Genomic DNA, 27613 nt, shown 5'->3' with positions numbered 1-27613 from the left:
CAGGATGGCACTGTCCAGGCAAATGGGCACTAGCTTATCGCATGATTGCATTTCCGTGAGATGTCCGGGAAAGGCAAATCTGAAAAGAGTTGGGTGGGTGCTTGAGATTGGCAGCAGGGGTCCCAACTGTAAAGGAGCTGCAGGTGATGAAAAATTAAGAGTGCCTCATGGCCACGTTTGCACAACTCTGTGCAAACATAAAAATTTGAGTTGCAGGGTGAGTGAATTTAGGGGGGGGGGGTGTCAAGTAGACCTTGATACTGCCGTCTAAAGCAGAGAGGGATATCCTGATCGGAGAGAGAAATACAAGTTAAACTAAGTGTGATGTTTTTGACATAATTCTTGGCCAAAAACAAAAATTGTTTTGAATATTAGTAAGTCACACAGTTGACATTGATAGGAGGAAACTGTAACCAACAGCGAGGGGATTTCCTTGAGTACCTCGCTCAGCCTCGGGATCTCACCTGGGAAATACAGGGTTCTGGGTTCAACTTCTACCGTGTCAGCCCTACAAGTGCCTGACAAGTCTTTATCCATCAGATCTCTGGCTTCCTGGTGTGTGAGGTGGGAAGAACAGGACTTACACAGGTAGGGCACATGCTGTCTCAATACGTGTTCGATACTTTTGTTGCTGTTTCTGAAACAGTTTCAGCAGGCTCGATGTATGTTTTAACCACTTGACTGAGGTGTGGTTGTGATTCCGTATGTACGACTTGATGAGTTTGGGAGCAGTTTATGCCACCAAGTGTGTCTACCCCCCAATTTCATCCTCGCTGTGTATCGTGCGTGTGTGTGATCACAACACTGGACAGAAGAGGTGCGCCGGTGGTGAGGTTTTCAGTGCGCGGCATGCTGCTAGTTACCGTTGTCACCATGCTGCAGGCTCTAGAACTTCTCGCCCCCCAGGGGAGGCCCTGGCACCAGGACCCCCACCCCCGCACTCTGCTTCCGGGTCTGATGGCCTCACTGTCCTGTGAGATTCCTGACACGGCGGGATGATATGGCCTTGGTCCTTCTGTGTCCGGCTTATCTCACTTAGCACAGTGACCTCCAGGTCTGTGCTTTTCGGGAGTGGTGGCGTGTCCTTGATTTTAAGGCTGAACAGTGTTCCGTCCTGTTCCTTTTCATGGGAAGCGTGTGCCGTGTTTAAGAGAAAGAGGCAACAGTGGCGCTCTGAGGCTCAGCCCTGTCCTGGCCGCTAGCCCACAGCATGCTCTGTCCATGGCTTCCCTCTCCCCATTGCAGGAAATAAAAGTAAACGTCTCTTTGAGTCAAAGGTAGGATTGAAAACACACAAACACACATTTGAGCTCCAGAAAAGAGAGAGAGATAGAGAGGTCAGAGACCCAAAGAGGGGGAAAACGGTGCTGGGGACTTCATCTTGGGAACCCTCTCAGGATGGGGGAGTCAAGGATCTCTGGGACTCAGACTGGATTCCCCAAAATCCTGACTTTCCCACCACAGCACTGTGTGAACTGAGCCGATGACCTTCAGTCTCTGAGTTGCAGAAATAAACAAAGACCACCCAAACTAGCACAGGCAAAGGAAGGGCAGTGTTTTGTAGTGGGGATTGGTGGGGGGTGGGGGGGAAGCAAGCCTCAGGCTGTTGGCACGAGAAGCCTGGAGGCAGGCTAGCCAGGAGTGAGACGCCTGCGTAATCTGCTGGGGATCCAGTGTGGCTCTCTCTGGGTAAGCCTAAATTGAAAGCAGGGACAGGTGTTAGGGAAACTATCAGTTATTAACTCCTGGTCATTTGGGGCCGACTGCTAGAGGAGTTATTGTTGGGCTTCCCACACTGGTTCCTAACAGAGTATTTCTTTTTTTTTTAAGATTTTATTTACTTGAGAGAGAGACAGTGAGAGAGAGCATGAACGAGGAGAAGGTCAGAGAGAGAAGCAGACTCCCCGTGGAGCTGGGAGTCCAATGTGGGACTCGATCCCGGGACTCCAGGATCATGACCTGAGCCGAAGGCAGTCGTCCAACCAACTGAGCCACCCAGGTGTCCCCCCACACTGGTTTCTAGAAATAGTGGTCTGACTTGTAGAGAGCAGGCTGGTTTTCTGGGCTGGCCACTGTAAGTCACAGGTCAGAGTTGTGTTCTATAATATGGCTGGAACACCGTCCATATGTATATCTACAAAGATACTAGATACAGCCTTATTCTTACAGGCATGATAGATACAATGACCCTCTGGAGGTTGTGAACATCTGAGGGATCCGATGGGATCACCTTATACCTTAAACATACACATTGTTACATCTTAGTTGTATCTCAACAAAGCTGGAGAAACATTTACAACACGTTTCCTTCTGAAAAGTTCCGCGTGCCCCACTGTGATTAGTGCCCTCACCTGCCTACAGTCCTTAGCAAATGCCGTTCTGTTATGTGTCCCCCTGGTTTTGTATAATGGACTAAGTCTTGAAGGGAGGATCGGGCTTAGGAGAGAATAATGTGGTAGGTCAGTGGGGAGAGGAGCCAAGTCAGAGGGAAAGAATGGGACACTTTTAGGCAGAGATCTGAAGGGTAGGGAGGAGTTTGCCAAATTAAAAGAGAAGCAGGGCTCGGGAGGGTGGATGGGGAGATCCTACCATCACCCTTGCTTTCGAAAAGGTAAACTGTGCAAAAGAAAACACACCATGCACACGCGTGTTCATAGCAGCATCATTCACAACAGCCCAGAGCTGGAAGCAGCCCAGAGGCTCCTCCACAAGTGCGAGGGTGAGTGGGATATGGTCCGTCCGAACGGTGGGATGTTACTTAGCCGCAAGAGGGAATGAAGGTTTGACGTGTGGCACAAGTGGATGGGCTGCGAGAACATCTCGCTGAATGAGAGAACACCAGACAGGATGGGGCACGATGAGCAGATACGTCTTGAGTATCACTAGGCTCTGCATTCGTGCAAATTGCCACGAACCCCCTCCTCCATCTGCCATACACAGACGGTAAATTTTTCGGGCGGTCTGAAACCTTTCTTTGTTCCCCTCCACACAGTGGCCTCAGAAGTAACTACTGCAAGTTTCAACGCCTGGACACCTCCCATGGAGGGATGCTTCGGGGTACAAGATTCAGGACGGTATTGTCCCACTGAGTCCTGTGGTCGAGGAGAGCCTGCTTGGTCACGTGGTTCTGGCCACCAGGAATTCCAGGTAACTCTTTACTTGTGAATTCGTGGTCGACTCCCGTTTTCCAGATGTTTATTCTCCAGGATTTCCTGCACGGGAAGTTCTCAAATTCGTGACGACGAAAATCTGCAGGCTTACTAGGAGAAGCTGCTGCTCCTGCCTACAGAATTTCTGGTACAGTAGGTCTGGGTTGGGTCCTAAAATGAGAATGTCATCCTTGGGGCGCCTGAGCCCCACTGTCAGTGTAAATGTCTAGACCGCACACTCAGATGGCTGGGTCCCCTAGCACCTGGGCTGTCCAGGGGGTTCTGTATACAAAAGAACAGACTAGAGGCTGGCATAGAAATAATCCTCCAATGCCTAGGACCTTGTAGATTGAAAGCAAGCTCAGAAAAAAGTCCCTGTGCTCGGGCATCAGGTCTGTTTTGTGAAGAGCGTCCTTGAAATGCATGTAGCCTCATTGAACCCTGAGACCCCTAAAAGACATTTTCCCATTTGAAAATCTCCCCCCCACAAGAGAGGACATAAGAGACTAGTGTATAATTTTAAAATGGGAATTAATTTAAGTTCAGTTATTTAAGTAGGGCACCTCAAGTTGTCCTTCCTGGGACTCAACCCCAGCTATGACTCCAAGCTGGACAGTGCCTTCTGTATGTCTGAAAGGAAAGCACTCCCAAGGCTGGGCCTTCACAGTCCAAGGCGAGCTGTCCAGGGGGCCGGGTTGTTGTGAGTGCTGGTGGACTTCCTGGAGACAGGGTCCTGGGTCTGCGTAGCCCTTGTTCTCAGTCAGTGACCTTAATCCCTCGACCTTGACTTTGACATCTCTTCCATACCCATCCTCACAGCACCGTGAAGGTACCGTGAGCAAACTGCCTAGGAACCCCCAACTCGAAAGGTCTTCAGTGTTGTGTTCACTCCCACATAGCTGGCTTTTGCAGATTTACTGATCTCGCAGGTAATTTCTTTGTGGTTGGAGAACATGCTTTTGTATTTCTCTTGTTTTCGACCTATGGGATTTATGGTCTCGCTCAGAGAATGTTCTGTGTGTACTTGAACCTCTACTCATAACCATCCCAGACTCCATCCCGGGTGCTCCTACCTGAAGATGACAGATTACGTACCACATCACCACTAACCTCTGTTTCCACCCAGCTCCTGTGCAAGGCAGCCTGGTTCTTAGACACAAGCCGTGGGTGTCTAACAGACATTGCTTTTTCTTTCTAGGGATAAAAATAAGTAGGGTTTGGGTGCCTGGGTGGGTCAGTTGGTTAAGCATCTGCTGGGCGCAGGTCATGATCTCAGGGCCCTGGGAACCAGCCGTGCATCAACATCCACATTGGGCTCTTTGCTCAGCAGAGAGCCTGCTTCCCCCTCTCTCTCTGCCTGCCTCTCTGCCTACTTGTGATATCTCTCTCTCTCTCTGTGTCAAATAAATAAATAAAATCTTTAATAATAATAATATCAGGGGCACATGGGTGGCTCAGTTGGTTAAGTGACTGCCTTCAGCTCAGGTCATGATTCTGGAGTCCCAGGATCAAGTCCCACATCGGGCCCCAGCTCCACGGGGAGTCTGCTTCACACTCTGACCTTCTCCCCTCTCATGCTCTCTCTCAAATAAATAAATATTTTTAAAAAATAAAATAATAATAATAATACCAAAATTATAATAGAAGCTTCTGAGAATTAAAAAACAAAACAAAGAACGGTGATCTGTTTTGCAAAAGAGAAGAATGGGACATTTTGGTTTTGTCCGGAGCAGTTTTTCTAAGGAAATCGCATTGCGTTTGGGTTTAAGGGACGCGCAGAGGTTGGCCGGGTGATGGGCTAGGAAACCATTGCAGGCAGAGCGAATCTTAGGCTGACAGCCCTCGGTCAGAAAAGAAGTGAAGGCCAGCGAGCGTGGCTGAGCCACGAGAGGAGGGAGACGCAGAGCAAGTAATGACGTTCAAGAAACGAACAGGGACAAGGTTACTGAGGTCTAACCTGCAGCAGGGTTAGAATGTGGCTTTCCAAGGACGCTGAGGACCAGTCAGGTCTTTCTGGCGGGTTTCATGTCAGGGTAATTATTTGCGTTTGGAGAGGAACATTCTGGTCCAGCTCGAGCGCGTATCCCTGGGAGGCCTGCATGGATGTAGGGCGAGCGCAGCGCCCTGATTGGTCAGCAGGTGACCGAGCCGCCCAGCTGGAGGCCGCGGGGGTGGGGAGGGGTTGGCGGGATGTGGGGCGTCGGGGAGGTGGCTCACAGGCACTGCGCATTTGAACTCGTCCCCCACAACCCCCGCCAGGGCGGTAGGGGAGATGGGAGTGCTCCACAGCCGGCGGGAAGTGTACGAAGATCGGTAAACCCAAAGTGCCCTGCGTGCGGAATCCTGTGAACGTTTGGCGAGCCGGGTGCGCTTTCCCACGGAGGCCACCAGGGGGCGCGCCGGGGCCGGCCACCCGGTAAACGGAGGCGCCGAGGCCGCCAGCACTTCCTTCTTCGGCCAGTAGGGGGAGAACACGAGCCAGGCCAGACTCGCCCCGCGGTGTAGGCGCGGTCCGGGGTTCAAGACCCGCTGCCCCCCAGGCCCGCCGAGGACGCCCTACCTCTCTGCATTTTATTTTACTTTTTTATATATTTTTAAAGATTTTATTTATGTATTTGACAGAGATCACAAGTAGGCAGAGAGGCAGGCAGAGAGAGAGAGAGAAGCAGGCTCCCTGCGGATCTCGATTCCGGAACCCTGAGACCATGACCTGAACCGAAGGCAGAAGCTTTAACCCACTGAGCCGCCCAGGCGCCCCCTCTATGCACTTTATAGAATGAGCCACTCAAACACTGCTCGGCTGTGGTCAAATGTTAGTCCCGTGCCCTGGCCCCCGGGTGACCACGTGACCTCCGGTCCCCAAGCTCATGCCCTTAGGAGGCAGAGTGGCCCCCCAGGAAGACAAAGCCCAAAGTGTTTCTGAAAATAATTTGGGAAACGAACGATCACTCCGGTTTCATTTGTTTTTTCTTCTGTGTTCTTCCCTGGAGCTGTGACTCTCCAAAAAGGAGAGGAGACAAAGTAGGATCCAGCATTTCCCCAGTCCTTTTTCTTGTTGTCTACGTTTTGATAAATAAAAGAATGCATTTAATTAAATGTATGTAGTTCCACGTTTTCACAGGGGTTTGTAGAAGATGAAAATTGACAGGTGTCTCTCCCACCCACCCTCCATTTTTTTGCTCTCAGTCATCCCACTTCCCATATAAATGCTCCCCTGTGAGCCCCGGTGTCCCCTGCTGCTCCCATCTTGAACAGGATTTTCTCCCATTACTATATGCCTTAGCCTACACATTAAAAAAAAAAAAAAAAAAATGAGGGGTTAAGCGTCTGCCTTTAACTCAGGTCATGGTCCCAGAGTCCTGGGATGGAGCCCCGCATGGAGCTCCTGGCTCATCAGGGAGTTTGCTTCTCCCTCTGCCCCGCCCCCAGCTTGTTCTCTCTCTCTTTCTCTCTCTCTCTCAAATAAATAAATTAAATCTTTAAAAAAAAATTTTTTTTTAAATTCAGCAGTGTCCGGGACGCCTGGGTGGCTCAGTTGGTTAAAATTCAGCAGTGTCCTGCAGAACTTTCCAAATCTGAGCTTCCTTCCTTTTTTTGCATACCAGGTACATACCATTCCAGTATGTGCGTACGTATCATCCTTTTTATGTAGTCCCTCACTGACAGGTTGTTACTAAGTTTTTTTTTTTAAGATTTTATGTATTTATTTTTTATTTGACAGATCACAAGTAGGCAGAGCAGCAGGCAGAAGTGGGGGAAGCAGGCTCCCCACCGAGCAGAAAGCCCGATTTGGGGCTCAATTTCAGGATCCTGAGATCATGACCTGAGCTGAAGGCAGAGAGCCAACCCACTGAGCCACCCAGGCGCCCCAAGATTTTTTTTTAAGTTTATTATTTTAAGATTTTATTTATGTATTTGAAAGAGAGAGAGATCACAAGCAGGCAGAGAGGCAGGCAGAGAGAGAGAGGAGGAAGCAGACTCTCTGCTGAGCAGAGAGCCCGATGCAGGGCTCGATCCCAGGACCAGAAATCATGACCTGAGCCGAAGGCAGAGGCTTTAACCCACTGAGCCACCCAGGCGCCCCGATTTTTTTTTTTAAGAGTTTATTTATGTTTGATCAGAGAAAGAAAGAGCACAGGCAGGCAGTGGCAGGCAGAGGCAGAGGGAGAAGCAGGCTCCCGGCCAAGCCAGGAGCCGGATGTGGGACTCCATCCTAAGACCCTGGGATCATGACCTGAGCCCAAGGCAGCCACTTAACGGACTGAGCCACCCAGGAGTCCTGCTAAGATTTTATTTTTTTAAGTCATCTCTGCACCCAGCGTGGGGCTTGAACTCACAACCCCAAGATCAAGAGTTGCATGTTCCACCATGGGAGCCCGCCAGGTGCCCTGACAGATGGTTTCTCCTATTAATTCTGTGCCTGTGCTGTTACACCTGCAGGCAAAGCAGCAAGAAGTGAGAGGAGGGCAAATGTTTTCCTCAGTTTAATGGCCAGCTGGTCCCCACAGGGTCCTGCCTTCTGTGTGTGTATGTGCGCGTGCGCTACCAGTGTCTGAGCTGTTCTGTTTCTTCACTGCTTTTCCAGCAAAATGAGTTCAGTTCCACAGACTGTTTGTTCATATCCTTTGCCGCTGGGGACAGAGAATGCCAAGTGTTTGACCATCTGTTCTGGGGGGCCGTCATTCCTGTTCAGGGGACACTGATCTGAAAGCCAGATACCTCCTTATCTCACACCACATCTCACGCCACACCTCCCGGCCCTCACGGTCACACCGTGAAGTCACTATCTTCAGGCTCCCCTTTCAGGACTTGCACAAAATGAAGCTGAGCAGTGGGGACGGCTTCTCTGGGTGGCCGGCTTGGCATCTTGTCTGACTTGTAGTAACTTCTTGATGACTATTATTCCTTAGAAGTGTGGCATTTTTCTAGTAACACGGATTACATTATCACTGCTGCTTTTATCACCATGTATTATAAACATCCTTGTTATTTCTGATTCCAGACTCCCGGGCCTTGGAGGAAACTTCAGCCAACCCTTCCCTACCCTGCCCACCTTCTCCGCCCGAGGAGAGTCCCCAGGAAGACACTCCCAGCCTTTGGCTCTGAGCGGGGACCGGACGGAGGTTTTCCTGCACTTTCTGGACTACAGCTGAGGTGCTGTACTATTGATCGAGAACGGCAGGAAGCCTCCATGCTCCATGACCTTGAGCAAATGGCTTGACCTCTTTGGGTTCTCAGATACCCCATGCCTTCCTCATGGGGTGAGGGAGAGAGAAATGCAGGAAAGACTGTGCCTCGGGCGCTCGGCATGCAGAGTAGCAAACATGGCCCACGCAGTAAATGGAGCCTTCATGACCGAGCCACCCAGCAGGGTCCTTGTGGCTGGTGGCTTTTCCCTGGGTTCTGCTGTATTGAGGCTCCTTGACTCACTCATCAGTCCATCCATCCATCCATCCATCCATCTGTCCACTTCCAGTCAGCTTTCTGCCGACCAGCACCAATGCTAAATGACACCAGGGATGTGTCCGAGACCCTCCCCGGTTGAGGAGAAGGCAGCCACAGCCCAGGGGGGCCCGAGCAGTGGAGTACTTGGCAAGTCACAAATGACATTTCCGAACGCAAGTCCTCAGCCCAAGAGGGCCCGTCGTTGCAGATGTGCATCTTTCTGGGGGCTGCTTTCTAGTCTCCAGCAGCCTCGGCCCTGTGCTCACCCAGATGTGCTCGCTGGTCCCTGACAGGAGATGGCAGCTGGGACCTCACCCCCTCCCTGCCGCCATCTCTGTGAGCCCATCTGCAAAATGGGGACAGCGACCAACCGTCTAAATGACAACATTGTTTGTAGAATTCCAGCTGACCCACAATTTTAAAAATAAATAAACAAAAGCCAACTGTAGGATAATATTCATAAATGACTCATCAGATGGCGATCACAGATGCAACTGTGCTGGAAAGACACCGGGCATTCCTTCAGGGCTGACCTCTGCTCTCATGGGGCTGCTTGTTTCTGAGACCAGGTTCCTGTTGGAGGCTGCAGCCCTGCTCGAGGGCCTCACGACTCGTCTCGGAGGGTCCTAACCCCCCAGAACTCTCATCCATCGCCATCCTCCTTGTCATGTTTCCTTGTGATGAGAACTTTGAGATCCAGTGGAGTGTGTGTAACCACAGTCCCCGTGCTGTACATGACATCCCCATGACGGACTTTGTCCTCGTTAGCCCCTTTGCCCCTCCCCCACCGCAGCCTCAGATCTGCTGCTTGTATTGAGGAGTTTGGGTTGTTTCTATTTTTAACTTTTTTTTTTTTTTTTTTTTAAGATTCCGCATGTAAGTGAGACCATATGGTATTTGCCTTTCTGTGTCGAACTTATTTTACTTAGCACACTGCCCTCTGAGAAACATCCCGGTCTTCCTGAACCGCTCTTCATCCTGTGTGTGCAAGTGCTAGCAGACCGGCCGTCTGCCTGCGCACACCTTGGTGCCCGTCTCACCAGGATCGGAGGCTGGGACACACGTGGAGCCCCGAGCTGCCATCGGGATTATTTTATCTTTGCCCCAAACATCAGAGCTAGAGAAGATGCAGAGAGAAATCTTAGATGAACCTCCCGCAGGGGGTGGGTGCTACGACAGGGACAGCTGCCCTCAGCCTCCCTCTGGGGGATTTTCTGGCAAAGTCGCCTGCCCGGATGGACTCGTCAGCCCGGATGGACTCGTCTGCCCATTTCCCTTAGCATCAAAAAGCCCCCCCAAAGAATCTCCAACGTCTCCCACCAAAGCCCTAACGACCTTCCTTTTGTTACGCTGATACACATCAACATTTCTTCGGGCCCTTCCTGCAGTTTGCCGGGAGGTCCCGCATCCACGTGTAAATAAACCTGTCTTTCTCCTGTTAATCTGGCCATTGTCAGTTAATTTCCAGGCCCCCGCACACTGGACTTGGGCTGGAAGAGGAAAGTTTTCCCTCCCAATGTTTTCTAAGGAACACCTTAGAAAACCGAGGGGGGGGGCGGGGAATCCCAAACCAACTCCCCCCCCCCAACCCCCCGCAAATGCCTCAGTTCCCAGCCTTTTACGGTTCTGAGCTCTGGACCGCAGCTCCCAGCTAGGAAGGAATTCCATCTCCCCTCCTTACTGTGGGACCTGGAAAGTGGCAGGTGTCGAGGGACACTGGTTGAATGACTGAGATTCGTAGGAATCATGAAGAGGGAGCTCTGGAACCTTAAACACAGTCCTTGCCTAGCAAATCCTCAAGGGGCAGAAAGATTTCTGCCCCACCTCAGTCCTCTCGGGGGTTCTGCAGTAATCCGAAAGGAGCTCCCTGTGGGGAACAGACCCGATCCCTGACCCATGTCACTTTAAAAAAACAAAAACCGAAAAAACACCACTATTTTTGCAACAAGGCCATCAGAAGCAACTCTCGGAATGAATGCGCCAGCCCCTGAAATCTCTTTTTGCAAAAGCAGCAAATCGTGTGGTTCATGCCTGGGCGTCTCCTCCCATTTCCCAGCCGGCCATCAAACCCGCCCTTCCTCCCGGCTGGCTCCCCTCAGCCCTGTCCCTCCAGGTCTGCACGTCTGACGGTGTCCATGCCAGCTGCTTTGCACCTCCCTGCCCAGCCAGACATCCGGCGAGGACGCAGGTGTGCGTCTCCGCTGTCCTGCACGGGGACACAAGGTTCAGGAGTCCATGGACCCTGACGGGCTACCGTGCTTGAGGACAGCTGTAAGCTTTAGGACACACGAACACGGGGCACCCAGTAAAACGTGCTCCACACTCCTTGGATCATCTGGGATCTAAAAACTCAACAGCGGGGTCACCTGGCTGGTTAAGTCAGTTGAGCGGGTGACTCTTGGGGCTGTGAGCATGAGCCCCATGTTGGGCCTACAGCTTTTAAAAAATGGTAAGAAAGAGTGTATTGAAGACAAATGACTAGGGATTGTTAGGAAGAGGAAATAATTCCAATCTCAGACCCTACTAGGGTCTGGGCTGAGACCTCCCCCAGCTGGGCCCCCCCTTTTTATTATGTGCCCCCCCCCATAATAAAAAGATGAGCAGGGACAAATTTGATTGTGCACAGATGTACGTGTGAGAGGCTCCCAAAGATGTTAAGACTGTAAGGTGACCAGAGCAGGAAGATTCTAGACCTTTTAGAAAAAAGTCGTGAAGAATTGATAAAAAAGAAAGGGGTTTGGCCCTCGGGTAGTCCACAGGAGTGGTTTACACAGCCCCCTTGGCCTGGACCCCCTCTCTGGTGAGGAAGGTGGCTGTCTACCTTCTGGCTGCTGGGAGGCATCTTTCACGTGAGAAATTTATATCCTGTTTTCAAGGACAGAGGAAGGTCAAAATGGCCTCCTTGCCCCTGTGGTCGCTCATGTCCCTTAAGAAGCATGCTGAAGTGGCCAGTTTTAGGGTGCTGCGTTCCGAACCCCTGCAGAGTCATGATGATGGCAGGAGTGGGGAGAAGATACCGGGCTCAACTCCATAAGGAAGGCAGGGAGGGAGGTACAGACGAGGTGCAGGGGAAGGGGTCCCTGGCTGGGAAATTACAGAGGGGGGCCATGGGAAGGGCGATCCTACTGGACTGGCCTCGGGCTTCTCCAGGAGGGTCAGCGAGGACACGGACATCAAAGGTGGAGGATGAGAAACTTGATCAGATATCAAGGGTGTGAGGAGGTGACAGCAGGATTCCTTGTTAAGACCTGCAGGGCAGGCCCTAGACAGGTCAGGGCCAAGGTCAAGGCCTAGTTAGGGATGGGGATCCCAACCACAGTTTGGTCACGGAGAGCGTCTGGGTCAGGATGTCCCCTTGGAGCGTGATGAAAAAGGCATACACATCCCTGCTCTTTCTCCCAAAATCCCACAGTCCCAGGCTAATAGGACCAAAAAATGAGACAAAGCCCAACGGAAGCCCTTTCTACAAAGTCTGACAGGATGCCCCAACCCAGCCATTGCCACTGGAGATACATTAAGTCTGAGGAGTCCTGGTGAAGATGGAGCGTGTGGTCTCCTGGGTGGGAGCCAGGGCTCCTAAGGAGACTGAAAGAACTGCGGCCTGTGGGCAGTAACATTGGTAATACTGGCTCTGGAACTGGAACAAATACCAACCCATTTATAGTAGGAGAACTGGGCCTACAGGGTACCATGGGAACTCTGTTATCCTCCCAGGTTTTCTATAAATCTAAACTTGTTCTAAAATTTAAAGTTTTGTTAAAAAAAAAGAAAAAAAGTCCGAGGACCAGTCTGGCTCGGTTGGTGGAATGTGAGACTTGATCGTTGTGAGTTCAAGCCCCAGGCTGCGTGTATGGATTACGTAAAGATAAAATCTTTAAATTAAAAAAAAAAAAAAAAAGGTCTCTGGCTTGGCAAACTCCTAGAAATCCAGCGACTGGACTGGGAGCTTGTTCTATTCCCCACCCCCAACATCCCAGTCCCCCAACCCCCAGGGCTTAGTAAACAGAACTGTATTTGCCACTATTAACTGATGCATGCCTACCCTTTGTGTTCTCTGGTATTCAAAATATTCCGTAAAACAGCCGTCAAGTCTCATTCTTTGCAAAGGAGGAAGGTCTGCCGGTCTGCTAAAGCCAGTGGAAGGAGGAATTCCTGCCTCTGATTCCCAGTCCTGTTTAGATCACCCCTGCCCCAACACCATCACTCTTGGCCATCCATGGATTCCTGCGGCCCCGCAGATAGGACTTTGGGGGTGAGGAGATGGACGGTCACAAAAGGTGCTTAAGACTCAACCCCCACTTTGCTTCCAGCCCAAGATCTGGGATCATTTCCTCCTTTGTGTTTTGTGCATTTTGAGCGTAAAATTCTGTCCCTGACCAGACTGTAGCCAGGCTCCCCGGACCTCGACCTTGGCCTTCGACCTTTGAGGCCTGCCCAGCCCAATCTTGATAAAGAATCCTCCTGTCACCCCACCCTTGGTATCTCGGGATCCTCCATATCTGATGCAGTTCCCATCCCGGCTCTCAGATATCCCGTCCTCTGCAAAAAGCTTGAGGCCAGATTGGGAGGAGCCCCATACCAGAGGTGTCCCTCTTACTAATTTCCACCCACTTGCCCCCTCCCTCAGCTCCTCGGCTGCAAATCCTCTTTTCCCCCTGTTACCGTGGTCATTGTGCTCAATCCTTGCACCCACTGAGAGTCCGGACCCTAAGTCCTGAAAAGGACTTAACGTGACACCCCAAAACTATACCACTCTGCTCTGACAGATTGGCTCTTTGGAGTGAAGGACACCTGAAACACAGCCAATCCACAAAAAGCACTCCTTTTTTTTTTTTTTTTTTTTTCCTGAAAAGCAAGAGATGGAATTTCCAGATTTCCTCTGCAAAGGAAAGCCATACTGTTGTTTCTGGGGAGAAGCGGGACTGGCCCTACTTCATGGATGGGAATGTGGAGGCTGAAGGTCCCACAGGTGGTCAGTGCTTCATCTGAAGGTCATAAGGGTATTGAGGAGAAATCAAGCGGTATAAGGTGGCGGGATGGGGGTGGTAGGATGGAATCCTGAGGCCATGGACATTCTAAGGAGGGGTATTTTGGGGGCGGGAGAGGGAGAGGCTGTAGCGCAGTGAGTGAGCAGACCCCAGGAGGGTCTCTGCAACAGGATTGCCTAGAAGACCCCCAGACCACCTGCGGAATATCATCACCGGCTTCCTCAGATGAGCACAGACGTCTAGGGACCTTGAGTGACCCTGGAGGCCAGATCCCTGCTGACCCCAAGCTAAGGCCTTCTGGCTGATGACCACGGAAGGCACTTGCTTCAGCCAACTCCCCCAAACCAGGGGGCAGGACCACCACGAACCCTCCCATTCTAGCACCATAAACCCCGATTTCCTACCAAGTCCACTACTCTAACCCTAACCCTACCTCCACCAGCTGGAGAATGCAACAGACTTAAAAGGCATGGGTCATGACTATTTTTTTTTTTTAAGATTTTATTTATTTATTTGCAGAGATCACAAGTAGGCAGAGAGGCAGACAGAGGGGAGGAAGCAGGCTCCCCCACTGAGCAGAGAGCCCGATGCGGGCCTTGCTGGGATCATGACCTGAGCCGAAGGCAGAGGCTTTAACCCACTGAGCCACCCAGGCGCCCCTCGTGACTGTGTTTTAACGTCAGCGTTTTTCAGTTTGAGAGCAACCCTAGGGTCCGGGGAGGGGTTCCTGACATTACAAGTGCTGAGTTTCCTTCCCTAAGCCCTTAGACACATCTGGGAGAGACCGAAACTCACCCCCTTTCCTGGATTCCTTAACTGCACAAGGTACTGAGGGAGCAGGAGGCTGGCTGAGGACAAAGCAAAGGCTGGCGCCTTGCACCACCCCCCTTCACCCGCTCCCCTCCATATGTTTGTACCTGTCTATAAAAACCCTGCACCAACCCAGCTCTGGACCTCTCAGCGTTATTGGCAACGAGCAGCGCAGAGGTCCAGGTTCGAACCTGCAATAAACGACCCTTGCCGATTGGCTTTGACTCACGTCTCTGGTGGTCTTTTAAGGTGGGGGTAATACTCTATTGGCATTTCAGTACGCGAGCACCCTGAAGGAAATGGAGGTTATTGAGGTGAAAACCAGCACAGAACTTGCAAAGATGCCTCAGAGGGGCTCCTGACCAGCTCCGTCGGTGGGGCTGGACTCTCGATCTCGGGATCGTGAGTTTGAGCCCCACGGGCCCACAACGGGCGTGGGGCTTACTTTAAAAAAAAAAAAAAAAAAACACCTCAGAAAATGTTCCACCCTAGGGCTGTTTCACTCAACGCCCACCCCACCCTGAGCATATCTTGTGAAGAATGCACATCTAAAATGTCTCCCATGGGCACCTGGGTGGCTCAGTGGGTTAAAGGCTCTGCCTTGGGCTCAGGTAATGGTCCCAGGGTCTTGGGATCGAGCCCCCCATCGGGCTCTCTGCCCAGTGGGGAGCCTGCTTCCTCCTCTCTCTGCCTACTTGTGATCTGTCTGTCAAATAAATAAATAAAAATCTTGAAAAAATAAAATGTCTCCTAAAGTCTTCTGCTAGCTGCTCAGCTAGTGTTCCCAAAAGTGAAGGTTTGCTTATACTTTCCAAAGGCAAAATGATCACAACACAGAACATTCACGAGGATTCCCCCAGTTTCCCAAGTGTCCCCCACACTTGACCTTTCCCCAACTGACAGATTCGCTGAGTAAATACTCTGAGCCTCTGTGGGACATACAGCCCTGAAAAAAAACAAAAACAAAAACAAAAAACAGGAGAACGTTCCACCTTTAGCATGCTTGCCTTCTAGTCATGGAGACAGGGCTGTGAATAGCCAAGTGGAGTCATCGGACCTATTATGGCCTCAGTGTGGGGGAAAGCATCTGGGACTGCTCCTCTAGAAATCCCACGGAGAAGAAGCTTCCAGAAGGAGGCATGATTGGATTCGTGGCCTAGCACTGAGCCCTGGGGGTCACGTCCGAGCTCAGGGACTCTTCTGCATTCAGGTGTGACTTCCTAACGTGACCGCACATTTTGCTGGTCCACGATGTTTCTTGACCTCTCTCTTCCCCGCTCGAATGCAAACTCCCAGTGAGTCAGGACTCTGCTTCAGTGTTTCTTAGCCAGCACTTACCCTTGCCAGCCCCCACTAAGTCTCCCGCCATATTAAAGGATGTGTCTCAAGTCTTGGGAGGTGCTGGGCAGAGATAGGCATCAGGGACACCCACTGTGCTCTTCAGAAGGATCTAAGCTACTCAAGAAAGAATCCTTTCCCCACTTTTTCTCCCAAACCTCTTCCCAAAGCGCGACATTTAGATAAAATGGAGGGAAATAGGATTATCGACCCTCCCTACCCCCCGGGGCTGTAGGTATCACTGGAGCCAGAGAATGTGGGATTAGAGGGAACAATACCTACCTAAAAGGATTTCAAAAAACTGTTGGGCTCCTTGCAGAAGAATCTATTCTCATTGGTATGGAAACCAGCCAGAGAGTGCGGAGTCCTGGGTGGGGAGGGTGTGCGTGTGGCGGGGAGGTGGAGGCTGTCTAGGGAGATTGTAATGACAACAAGGTCTAGTGACTTGCAAATGAAGATCTACCAATTCTGCAGGAGGAATTCCTGATTAGGGAAAACTCCTGGATGTCTTTCTAACCTCACGCAATGACCTCCACCTCAGGCTATTAAATCAAGTCTGTGGAATTTTTGACTCTTACCATCAGGAATCCAAAAAACAACAAAACAAACAAACAAACAAAAAAAAACACCAAAACCCAAAAATCTTTAGAATATTAATTTGAGACTTAAAGTCAAGATACCTGGAAACAAAGAAAGCGGAACACTGGGGGGAAAAATTACCAACAATGATATCGACTTGAGACTCAACAGATGTGTTAAATTGCCAAAATGCAAGGTTAGACCAAGCTTGGAATTGGCGAATCAGAGGAAGGCGTGAGGGGTGTGTTCTCTTCCCTGTCTCAGCACAAACATCACAAATCACTGGGAAAATATCAAATTGGGTCCTTTACTATCAATTTACTTAAAAGCATCTTTGCATCTTTAAAGTTCCTTAAATTCAATTTCATTGACCACATTTATTGCCCTGGGGGGTGGGGGGGTGGGGGGAGAATGCTTGCTGCACCTCTACCTTGTGTCAAATCCAAGACTGGTGTGGGGGTTGGGGGCAGGGGGAGGTGGGAGAGATGAATACGACAGAGAAGCCATCGCTCCCCAGGAGCTATGCATGAGAGGCAGGTAAAAAAACTGGGAAATAACCAGAGCTGGTTAAGTGCTTCATTAAAGCAACACACAGAACTCGTAAGCAGGAGCACATGGTCAAAAAGGCATACAGGACATTGTATTGTCTCTGCAGTGCCCATGGGAACCCCTAGACAGGCAACTTTCAGTATGAGGACACTTATGGGGGTCAAGTGCGGGAGGAGAAAGCTGCTGCTGGCCCAGAAAGTCGCAAGGACCAGGTGCAGTGATGGGAGAGAGCTTGCTGAGTTTGGAGAAACGCCTGAAGGTCCAGGTGTCCAGATGTCCAGGTGTGGTGGGAGGCAGGGGGAGAGGACCAGTCCAGATCTGAATCTGGAGCAGGAGCCCCGTCCAATGCACGGCTCTCCAGCAACTCAACAAGGGCCAAAGCAAGAATCTGGCGCCTGGACTTCTAAACCTTACTTCTTTCTGGCCCTTGTTTTCCTGGAGAAATTGCTGCATCTCCGTGGTCGCATCCGTCAACCGTCCACAGCCTTTGGAGGGTTAACTTGGATTCCTAAATGACGTCAGAAATGCCCCCACTCTTAGAGCTGCCCTCAGACAACTTTGGGATAATTTTTTAAATTATCCTAAAATTTAGGGGTGCCTGGTTAGCCCAGTTGGTAGAACAACCGGGTCTTGATCTTGGGGGTCAAAATTCAAGCCCCAGATTGGAGGAGGAGCCTACTTTAAAAAAAAATCCGAAATTTTTTTTTTTTTAAGATTTTATTTATTTATTTGACAGACAGAAATCACAAGTAGGCAGAGAAGCAGGCAGAGAGAGAGAAGGGGAAACAGGCTCCTGCTGAGCAGAGAGCCCTATGTGGGGCTCGATCCCAGGATCCTGAGACCATGACCTGAGCCGAAGGCAGAGACTTAATCCACTGAGCCACCCAGGCGCCCCCTAAATATTTTTTTAATTGAAAACATCTAACTTTAGAGGATTCATGAAATTATGATAAAGCATTCTCTGTATTGCCCTTCGGCATTTAAAACACATTTTACCTGGGGCGCCTGGGTGGCTCAGTGGGTTAAAGCCTCTGCCTTTGGCTCAAGTCATGATCCCAGGGTCCTGGGATCCAGCCCCGCATCGGGCTCTCTGCTCAGCAGGGAGCCTGCTTCGTTCTCTCTCTGCCTGCCTCTCTGCCTTCTTGTGATCTCTGTCTGTCAAATAAATGAATAAAATCTTTAAAAAAAAAAAACACATTTTACCTATTTCTCAATGGCTTTGCTTATATATTCCATTTCCCCCAACCTCCCTTATCAGGTCCCAAGGACTTCAGATACACCTCCAAGATCTATTACGGGAGAATTCCAGTAAGGCCTCAGACCTCAGCAAGATGCATGAATTAAGTAAAACGGCACACTTTCAAAAGTATCAAACTTAAATGGTTGTAAAAGCACGTTTTAAGATTTTTATTTAAACGTAATCTCTAGGGGCGCCTAGGTGGCTCAGTGGGTTAAGCCTCTACCTTCAGCTCAGGTCATGATCTCAGGGTCCTGGGATCTAGCCCCACAACGGGCTTTCTGCTCAGCAGGGAGCCTGCTTCCCCCTCCCCCCGCCTGCTTCCTCTCTGTCTACTTGTGATCTCTGTCAAATAAAAATCTTAAAAAAAAAAGAAAAACAAAAAATGCAAAAACAAAAAAAAGTAATCTCTATACCCAACCTGGAGCTCAGACTCAACCCCAAGATCAAGTCATCTGCTCCACCACCCCCCCCAGCCAGCCTGGCATCCCTAAGATACATTTTAAATATTTTGTAACACACTGTTGGATTTAAAAGCAGATAGGCCTGCTCCCAACACAGACAATTATGAGTATCCTGCCACATTGAGATGGCATCAATTGAACAGCAATTACACCTCTGTGTGCTTAGTGGCTGCGGGGCGGAGGATGGGGGAGGGCGGCATTTTTTTTTTTTTCCCCCGGCTCTGCAGCCATGTGCTAATCAGTTCCTCGTCTTTGGGGGCGGGGATCCTTCTTCACCAAGAAGGGCTGCCCGCGTTGAAGGATGCTTACAAGCAGTCCTTGACCCCCAGGCACTAAATGCCTAAAGCACTCTGCCCCCGACCCACCTGTAACAACCAAAAAGTCCCCCAGACATTGCCAATTGTCCCCTGAGGAGAAAGCCACCCACCTCTAGTTGGAAACCGCTGTACTAGACAACACAATATATGGTCTTACTGATCCCCCCTCCCCTAGAGATTAGCAAAGTGCCTGGTAAATCTTGTCAACTCCATAAACGTAAAACAGATTATATGTTTTTAAGTGTTTGCTGAGTGAATCTGCATTTTCCCCAGGAGAGCCACCCGGCCCAGGAGGAAACATTTCATCAGGTAAGGGAGTGTCTGACCCAGACCAGTCCAATCAGAGGCTCTCAGGTGGGTCTGGGCGGAGAAGGGGAGGGGAAAAGGGTCCTCCTCTAGGGATCTGGGGGGGGGGGGGAGTGGGCCATCAGCTTATATAAGAGCCCAGCAGCTCTAGGACCACTGCTTGCTTCAGCAAACACAGAAGATTTTTCGGTCCTTTCGGTGGTGAGTATGATCTACCTCTTCCTCCTGTTTTTTTTTTTGTTTTGTTTTTTTGTTTTTTTTCTAGATTTCTCCCCCCCCCCCCAATCTGTATGTCTGAGGTTGTTGGGGCATGATTTAGTCCTACTTTTTCTTTTCCTTCTAGAATCCCCACTTTTTCCAAGCACTTTCGTATTCTGAGGGCTTACTCTGGGCTGGTGTGGGGAGAAGTGGGTGTGAGTGGGTTTTTCTCTGGTGGTTGAATGTGTAAGCTGGTTTTGTTTTTGAACAAAAGCCCATTTCTTTCAGAGCCCCGGCCTGAAGGGTCGGAAGAATCCCATTAACCTAAAGGGCGTTGTCACCTGAGAATCCTGGGTCCACGTCAAAAGCCTTAAGTGTTGTATCCCCTCATTTGTTCAATGTCCTCTTCTACTTTCAGGGCAAAGGTCTTCTTCCTGCCTGGTAAGCTGCCCCGCTGGTATCCTACGGCTGTGCCGACTCTGTCTGTGCAACTCAAACTGTGGGGGCACTTTCTGTTCTGAGTAGGGAAGTGCCGCCATTTTTTGAGTGTCACCGACTGAGACTGTCTCCTGGAGCTGTCGGACGGGTCCCTAATCGTTCTGAAGAGCCACGTTTCTCGGAGGGGGCCAAGGTCAGGTCTCTGCAGGGCTCCCCCGTGGCACTCAAATGTGGAAGCACTCTTCGGACAACTCAGTGAAAAGTGCTACAATATTTGGGTGTTGCTGGAGGGCACCATCACGGTACCCAGGTTGGGCTCTGATCTGGGCTACACTTGACTAATCTGTCAGTGGTGGAGTCTTTTGTGGGAGATGAAGTTAAAATGAAGTGCATGCAGTTTGGGGATTCTGGGAAGCATTTCAGTGCATGTTAACATACTTTATTCATTTCCATATTAGCCTCAGTGGAGTGTATGGCTCAATCCTTCCGCAGTGCAGTGACCGCAGGAGCAGATTCCAACTGCTCAGGCTGGGCTACACAAAATGAGGGCACTTCCTGTTTTCCGTCTGGAAAGTGCTCCCATTTTTGTGTGTCCTTGTCTGAGGAAAGCAGCTGCATTCTCGGGACCAACTGGGAAGCAAGGGATCTTGGTGAATGTTCTCAAAAGGTGGCATTGATGCTTTCTCCAGCCTCCTACCTCCAGTTCCGGGGTCTGAGCCGCGGCCTCCAGCCCAGCTGTCCCCACTGCCCACGTCCGTCTGTCCTGCCCACTTCTCTAACTTCATGAGTTTTTGTAACTTGAGTGTATTTTTTCCATAATCCAGTCCTTAGCAGCATTTAGTAAAGCCTACGATAGACCTCCCTTCTGACTTAGTTTCCCATTTCAAGGTGTGCCTTCCTGTTGGCTGAAAATAACGCAGACTTCTCAGACCTATACTATCAGAATATAAAGCATGCTGCTTCACCTGGTGTAAAGGCCTCTGGGCCACCTGGTTTGTTAGGTCCTCGGTCTGCTAACCACCTTCAGGTCCTGATCCCAGGGTTTGTCCCCCTACCAACTCTGCTTCTGTTGCCCTCTTTTCAAATAAAATCCTAAAAACAAATGGGTCGTCGTTTTTGCAGTGAGGGAAGGGCTTATTGTGTACAAGTCAGGTCTCCATGGCTGTATGCCACCCTGCTATTTTAGGCATGGCACCTACCGTAGTTGCAAGCCTATGGAATGCTGTTTAGATTGTAGTGGCCCAGCTCAGATGGGCTCCCACAGAAAAAGGGCGCAGAATACATGCTTGGCAGTTTTCCCTTCTTGGGGAGGAGGGGGGGAAAGCTGAAACTACCCCTGCAACTGGCTGGCCTAGGGAGCAGCTGTACTCCTGCGTTTGCTAGATAGCCCCAGACTCCGTTTAACTGGCTTCCCCACCTTTGAGCATCCAGGGGTCTGTATGAGGGCCTACTTCTCCATTTTCGTTGTAGAGCCTGGGTTGTAACCCGTGGAGTAGAACATGCTTCTAGCATAATGGAGCTCGTGTGACATTTTTTTGGGACGTATATTCCATACGAATGCCCTCTGTATAAAAGTAAAACTTGGGTTGCAAGTCAACTTGTGACAGTCCACAGTTTCCACCCTTTTGAGCCACCACCTATGCCTCTAGTTGGTCGTGATCACTAAGGGGGGGGTTACTGCCCATCACTGGGACCTGAGGTGCCCCGCTTCAAATTGTCCCCCAAAGCATGGCTGTAGGGCGGGTTACAGTAGGTTAACCATGGCAGGGGGGGTCCAGGTGCAAGGCACCGGTTTCCAGCCATGGGCCAGAACCATGTACATGCAGAACAAGACTGAAGGGCTTGGGGCTGTGGGTATTAAGCGTCCTAAAGCATGCCGGCCTTCAGGGATCCTTGAACAGGTTTCTCCGCTTTACCCCAAATGTCATTGCAGCTCAGCACTTAGCCAGAGCAGGGCTGTATTCTTTATGGGGTGTTCAAAAGGACCCCTGGCTTCTGCCCACTCCATCCAGCAGCTCCCAGCACCACCCCAGTATCTCCTGACATTGCAGTGTCCTGGGGAGGGAGGGAGGTACAAAACCACCCCCTTCCGAGAGTCCTCGGGACCTGTCCTAAGTTCTCCCCAGGACACCCACATTCCCAGAACTAATGCTCCAGGGCACACGTGGATAGTCCCCAAGGGATTTATCCTGTGTGGAAGTTTGCAGACCAACATGTTGACTGGCGGGTCCCGGGATCTCCTTCCTCTGCCCCAAGTCCGAGAGAAGAGCCAGCCGCTAAGACATTCAGCAACCAATGTCCAGGTGAGGTTTTGTTAGCCGAAGGGCTGCCAGCCTTCTTTGGGTCACTTTGTTTAGGTCCATTCCAAACAACCTTGGGATACAGAGTAGAACACATTACTCCAGGCCACTGTTGTGACATTGGAATCCATCATACCTCTTGCCTTATTACCCTAAGTTTATTGACTAGTACTTTGTTGGAAACCTCAAATCCCATCGGGGGCCAGGCTGGGCTCCACATCGTCATCTGTCCCTGACCTGTGCCGACCCTTTTAATCTGACAGATACTGAAGAGCCGGAGAACCTGCAGAAACCCATCGCAAAGCTGGCGAGTGGCCAAATTAGAATAGGAAAGGAAGGCCACCTCGGCATTCCATGCTAATTGCATGCATTAGTGCATGGAGAGTGCACGGAGGAAATGTTAGTAAATTTTCTAGCTTCTTTGTCCATCCCAACCATGGATCTCCATCACTGACCCTGACTCTCCCTTCCAAGCCCCGTTTCCTCCCTCCTTCCTAACCAGAAACCAGAAAGTCTCACCAGAGGACTTGAAGTTTGCAGCCAGGATGACTCAGCCCCTTGCAGAGAAGCCTGACACCGCCGTTCCCCAGGGCGTTATGGGTCAGATAAAGCTCCCTCAGGGTCTGGTTGACCCCAAGGGTGGAAGACAGATCCTCACAAGCTTTGGCTGTGAGGCCACAGCTATCCAGCCTGTGGGAGACAAGGAACAGTGGAAGAAACCTAAGGAGCTATTTTGGAAAGTCTTTTGAGAGGGATTCAGGATGATGTTTTTAGGGGACCAGTTGAAGAGACAGCAGAGTAGCACCCAACTGAGAGGCATTCAAGGATGCTTGTCGGGCGCCTGGGTGGTTCAGTGGGTTAAAGCCTCTGCTTTCGGCTCAGGTCATGATCTCAGGGTCCTGGGATCGAGTCCCGCATCGGGCTCTGTGCTCAGCAGGGAGCCTGCTTCCTCCTCTCTCTCTCTGCCTCTCTGCCTACTTGTGATCTCTGTCTGTCAAATAAATAAAATAAAATCTTTAAAAAAAAAAAAAAAAGGATGCTTGTCAATTCACAGCTCCATGTCTCTAGGATACCCACTGATTTTGCAGTCAAGTACCCACTTCCCTTCCTGGTAGTTCTACCCCAATTTCTCTTTGAAGCCCGAGTCTCATCCCATTGGGGGTTCACACTGTCCTTAAGCTCAGGGTCCAGGCCTGAGTTGGCTGGTTGGTATCCATGGCTCCAGTTACTATGTTTTGGTTGGACAGAGGACCCATTCAAAACCAGTGAATCGGAACCTTATACAATTCCTGGAGTTTTTCTTTCAGAACTTAGACCTGGTTAAGAAGTCCTTCATAGAGCTGCGGGTGTTTCACCACCAAGTAGGATCAAAGCTAATCTTTTTCCATAGAGGAACCAAGGCAGGAACAAGTACAGAAGATAATAGACACCAAGACTCCAGACACCTAGATCAAGCCATGCCTGAAGCCATATCAATAAGTGACCCCCCCTTTCTTTTTTAAAGGAGCCAGTATGAATTGGGCTGCCACATGCCCAAACCATATGCCTTTTGATTCTCTCTGACTTCCAATCTGCCTCCCATTGTGTTTCTTTCCTGCATTCTCTGCTGTTAGAATAAGAACAGGTCACATTTACTGAGGGCCAGCTGTGTGCTGAGCACCTTGCTAAGGGCTTTGTTTGCTTCATCATTTATTCCTCACAGGAACTGCTGAAAGAAGTACTACCACAGCTGGGATGCTAAGTGGAAATATTTAATCTTGATTTGGCTGAGGCTGTGAGGCAGGAGATGCCAGCTTCCAAAAGGAGGTACAAGACAACGGCCGCGAACTTGCAGAGGAAGAGGAAAAACCAGCTTGGGGCTGAAGAGCCACCCACATCACGGGTGCAAAAGGGTCAGGAGAGGGGCGCCTGGGTGGCTCAGTGGGTTAAAGCCGCTGCCTTCGGCTCAGGTCATGATCCCAGGGTCCTGGTTGGGCGCTCTGCTCAGCAGGGAGCCTGCTTTCTCCTCTCTCTCTGCCTGCCTCTCTGCCTACCTGTGATCTCTGTCAAATAAATAAATAAAATCTTAAAACAACAACAACAACAAAAAAGAAGGGTCAGGAGAGGAAGGTTAGGGTGAGACCCACAGTGGGGGGGGGGGTGATATATGAGGAGGTCGACCCTGATTCCATGTCAGGAGACTGGGCAGTCGGGGCAGTTCCCAGGGGTCCCGTAAGAATGCCCACATGATCCCCATGACAGAGTGGCGTTTGATGCCAGCCAGATGGGGAGAGATACCGACATCCAGGGACCCCAGCAGCACAAATAAGAGGAAAATGCTGTCCCTGAGACACCATCTCGATGGCCACCTACCCAGGACCCCAGATAATGGAGAGACTCAGAATCGACCACAACAGAAACAGACAGTCCTTCCCTCAGGGTGGGGGCCAAGCAGGTTCCGGGGAGGAAGGAGGAGGAGGAGGAAGGGACAATTCACATTTGCCCAGAATTCACACTAGAGCAGACTGAGTTTTTATTCTATAAAGGTCACTGAAGAGCCACGCAGCTGTGTAAGTGAGTATCAACGGAAAAGGGGAATTTTACAGAAAATGTTCATGGGCAAGGAGCCAAGAGAAAGGGAGGCATTTTATGTTTGCATCCCACAGAGAATTAACTCTTCCTCCGGGAGCTCTTTGTGGCTTTTCCTTCCACCTCCGGGGGCTCCTGGGGGTGTCTGCCAGAGCCGTGGAGGGATGGCCATGGGACGAGGATGCACCCCACCCATCCCGGCACCCGGGGCTCACCATAGTTTCTCCAGCCTGCAGGTGGGATGTCGTAGCCCCTTGCACAGCGGCCACATGCCCGTGTCCCCCAGGTCATTGAAGCTCAGGTCCAGCTCCCGAAGGTGGTGGTTGATCTGGAGCACCGTGCAGAAACCCTCGCAGGCGGCGGAACTCAGCCTGCAAATGCCCAGCCTGGAAGACAGGATGCCCAGAGCCCAGCTGACTCAGCCTGCAGACCTCCCTGGGGAGGGCTCCCCAGCTGGGCACCCCCAGACTGAAGAAGGGAGAAGCAAGGGGCTTCATCAGAAGAAAGAGAGAGACCAGAATGGAAGGGGGGAGCGGGAAGGGAGGAAGACAGGACTGTTTGGAGTGAGCTGGTTATCGGATGGCTGCCGGGGTACGAGCATCCCCCAGCTGCTGCAACGAGTACCACGCCAGCAGGGCCCAGGGTAGAAACACCATCTCACTGCGCCGGGAGCCTGCTTCCCTCCTCAGCCCTGATGACCTGCTCCAGCCTCCGCCCCGGGGAGTCCTCAGTGTTCCCTGCCTTGTAGAAGCATCACCACTCTCTCTGCCCCCATGTTCACACTGTGTCCTCCTGCCTGTGCACTGTGTCCAAATGTCCCCTCTGCAGGAGGAGGCCTGAAGGCCACCCCGCTCCAGCAGGCCCTCACCTGAACTAGTTTTTTGGTTTTGGTTTTTATTTTGGGGGTTTTTTTGTTTGTTTGTTTAGATTTTATTTATTTATTTGACAGATAGAGATCACAAGTAGGCAGAGAGGCAGGCAGAGAGAGAGGGGGAAGCAGGCTTCCTGCTGAGCAGAGAGCCCAATGTGGCACTCGATCCCAGGACCTTGGGATCATGACCTGAGCCGAAGGCAGTGGCTTAACCCACTGAGCCACCCAGGCGCCCCAGTTTTTTTTTTTTTTTTAAGATTTTATTTATTGGGGCACCTGGGTGGTTCAGTCATTGGGCATCTGCCTTCGGCTCAGGTCATGATCCCAGGGTGCTGGGATAGAGCACGGCACTGGGCTTCCTGCTTCTCCCTCTCCCACTTGCCCTACTTGTGTTCCCTCTCTCCCTGTGTCTTTCTTGGTCAAACAGATAGATAAAATATTTTTTATCTATCTATTTGACAGAAAGAGAGAGAGCTCAAGCAGGGGAGCAGCAGAGGAAGAGGGAGAAGCAGGCTGCCTTCTTTTCCGACTGCAACCGCCAGAAACAGGGGCCGTTTGTGATTCGGGACAGCAAGCGATTCCTAAGTGGCACTTCCTCTGCTCCTGGCGGCTGCCGGCTGCCGCTGGGAGGGAAATGCGACATGTCCTACCATTGTTAGGAGACACCTGTGAGCTCCAAGGCCCCAACAGACAGACGCCATGCACTGCTCAACGTCACAGACCTGGGGACCCTCAGCCACTGTCCTCGCCGTTAATGTAGCTGCCCTTACCGCTGGGAGACCATGTGGGGTATTGAGAGGGTCAGAAGTGCCATATTTCGGGGGCCTGGGTGGTTCAGTGGGTTAAAGCCTCTGCCTTCGGCTCAGATCATAATCCCAGGGTCCAGGGATCAAGCTCCACATCAGGCTCTCTGCTCAGCAGGGAGCCTGCTTCCCCCTCTCTCTCTGCCTGCCTCTCTGCCTACTTGTGATCTCGCTCTGTGTCAAATAAATAAATAAAATCTTAAAAAAAAAAAAGTGCCATATTTCACGGCATAGTATTTTTCCCCTGGTTTTCAGGTATTTCTGCCTGAGATACAGCTCCCAACGGTGAACTCCTGAACTGCCCTTTGAGGGTGACCCTCAGGGTCTGTGTAACGTAGACATCTGGCTGGCCCGCTGTGTCTGGACCAGAGAAGGAGCCCAGCCTCAGTCCATCAGTATGAGCCACGCTCGGTAACTGGACCAATGCACTCTGAAAAGAGTTGGGTTTTTGTGTGTGTGTGTGTGTGTGTTTTCTTTCTTTTTTTTTTTTTTTTTTGATACATCCTAAAATTTAATGGCAGAATAAATGTCTACGAATAACTGAAAATCTGCTAAAACAAAAAGCAAAAGACAGACTCTTCCTCACAGTGGAGCATGTGACAAGCGACAGCAATTTCAATAGCAGGAAATTAGATTCCAAGCCCAAACACGGGGAGAGCAAAGGATGGGGGAGGGGCACTTAGTTGACTCAGGCGGAAGCGCTCAGGATTCTTGATATCCGGGTCATGCATTGGAGCCCCATGCTGAATGTAGAGATTACTTAAATAAATAAACCTAAAAAAAAAAAAAGAAAAAGAAAGAAAGAAAGTAACGGAAAAACGACAATATGGGGAAAAGACTGGCATTACAAATCAGCAAGGAAAGCATGGGCCCTTTATTAAATGGCAACACAAAAATTAGAGGAAAAAAATTGAACTGTGCCTAACCACATATGTAGACACAAAGAAGAAACGGAATACACCTGTGATAGTGTACTAGCAAAGAACTTCTTTTTTTTAAGTTTTTTTTTTTTTACTTATTATTGTTATTATTGGGTTTTTTTTAGTAATCTCTACGCCCAAGATGGGGGGTTTGAACCCAAAACCCCAAGATCAAGAGTCACCTACTCCACTGACTGAACCAGCCAGGAGCCTGGCCAAAGAATATGAATCAGGGGCACCTGGGAGGCTCGGTGGGTTAAGCCTCTGCCTTTGGCTCAGGTCATGATCTCAGGGTCCTGGGATCGAGCCCCACATCGGGCTCTCTGCTCAGCG

General features: G+C 50.5%; 1 protein-coding gene across 2 annotated transcripts in view; it reads right to left on the bottom strand.

Annotated features, from left to right (window-relative positions):
- Positions 1–19459: 19459 nt before the first annotated feature.
- The window catches only part of NLRP12 (NLR family pyrin domain containing 12), a 30342-nt gene continuing 22188 nt past the window's right edge, over positions 19460–27613 (bottom strand). For both annotated transcript variants that reach the window (XM_082709939.1, XM_082709940.1), the window contains 4 exons: positions 24902–25072; positions 22638–22808; positions 21456–22191; positions 19460–21235 (listed from right to left, as the gene is read on the bottom strand). In XM_082709939.1, the coding sequence (XP_082566065.1) occupies positions 22104–22191; positions 22638–22808; positions 24902–25072 (430 nt within the window). In that variant the 3' untranslated portion in view covers positions 19460–21235; positions 21456–22103. The remainder of the gene's footprint in view (positions 21236–21455; positions 22192–22637; positions 22809–24901; positions 25073–27613) is intronic.

This window comes from Mustela nivalis, assembly GCF_964662115.1.
Source record: "Mustela nivalis genome assembly, chromosome: 18".
Taxonomy (NCBI): Eukaryota; Metazoa; Chordata; class Mammalia; order Carnivora; family Mustelidae; genus Mustela; species Mustela nivalis.
This window is presented reverse-complemented; position numbering and strand designations above follow the sequence as displayed.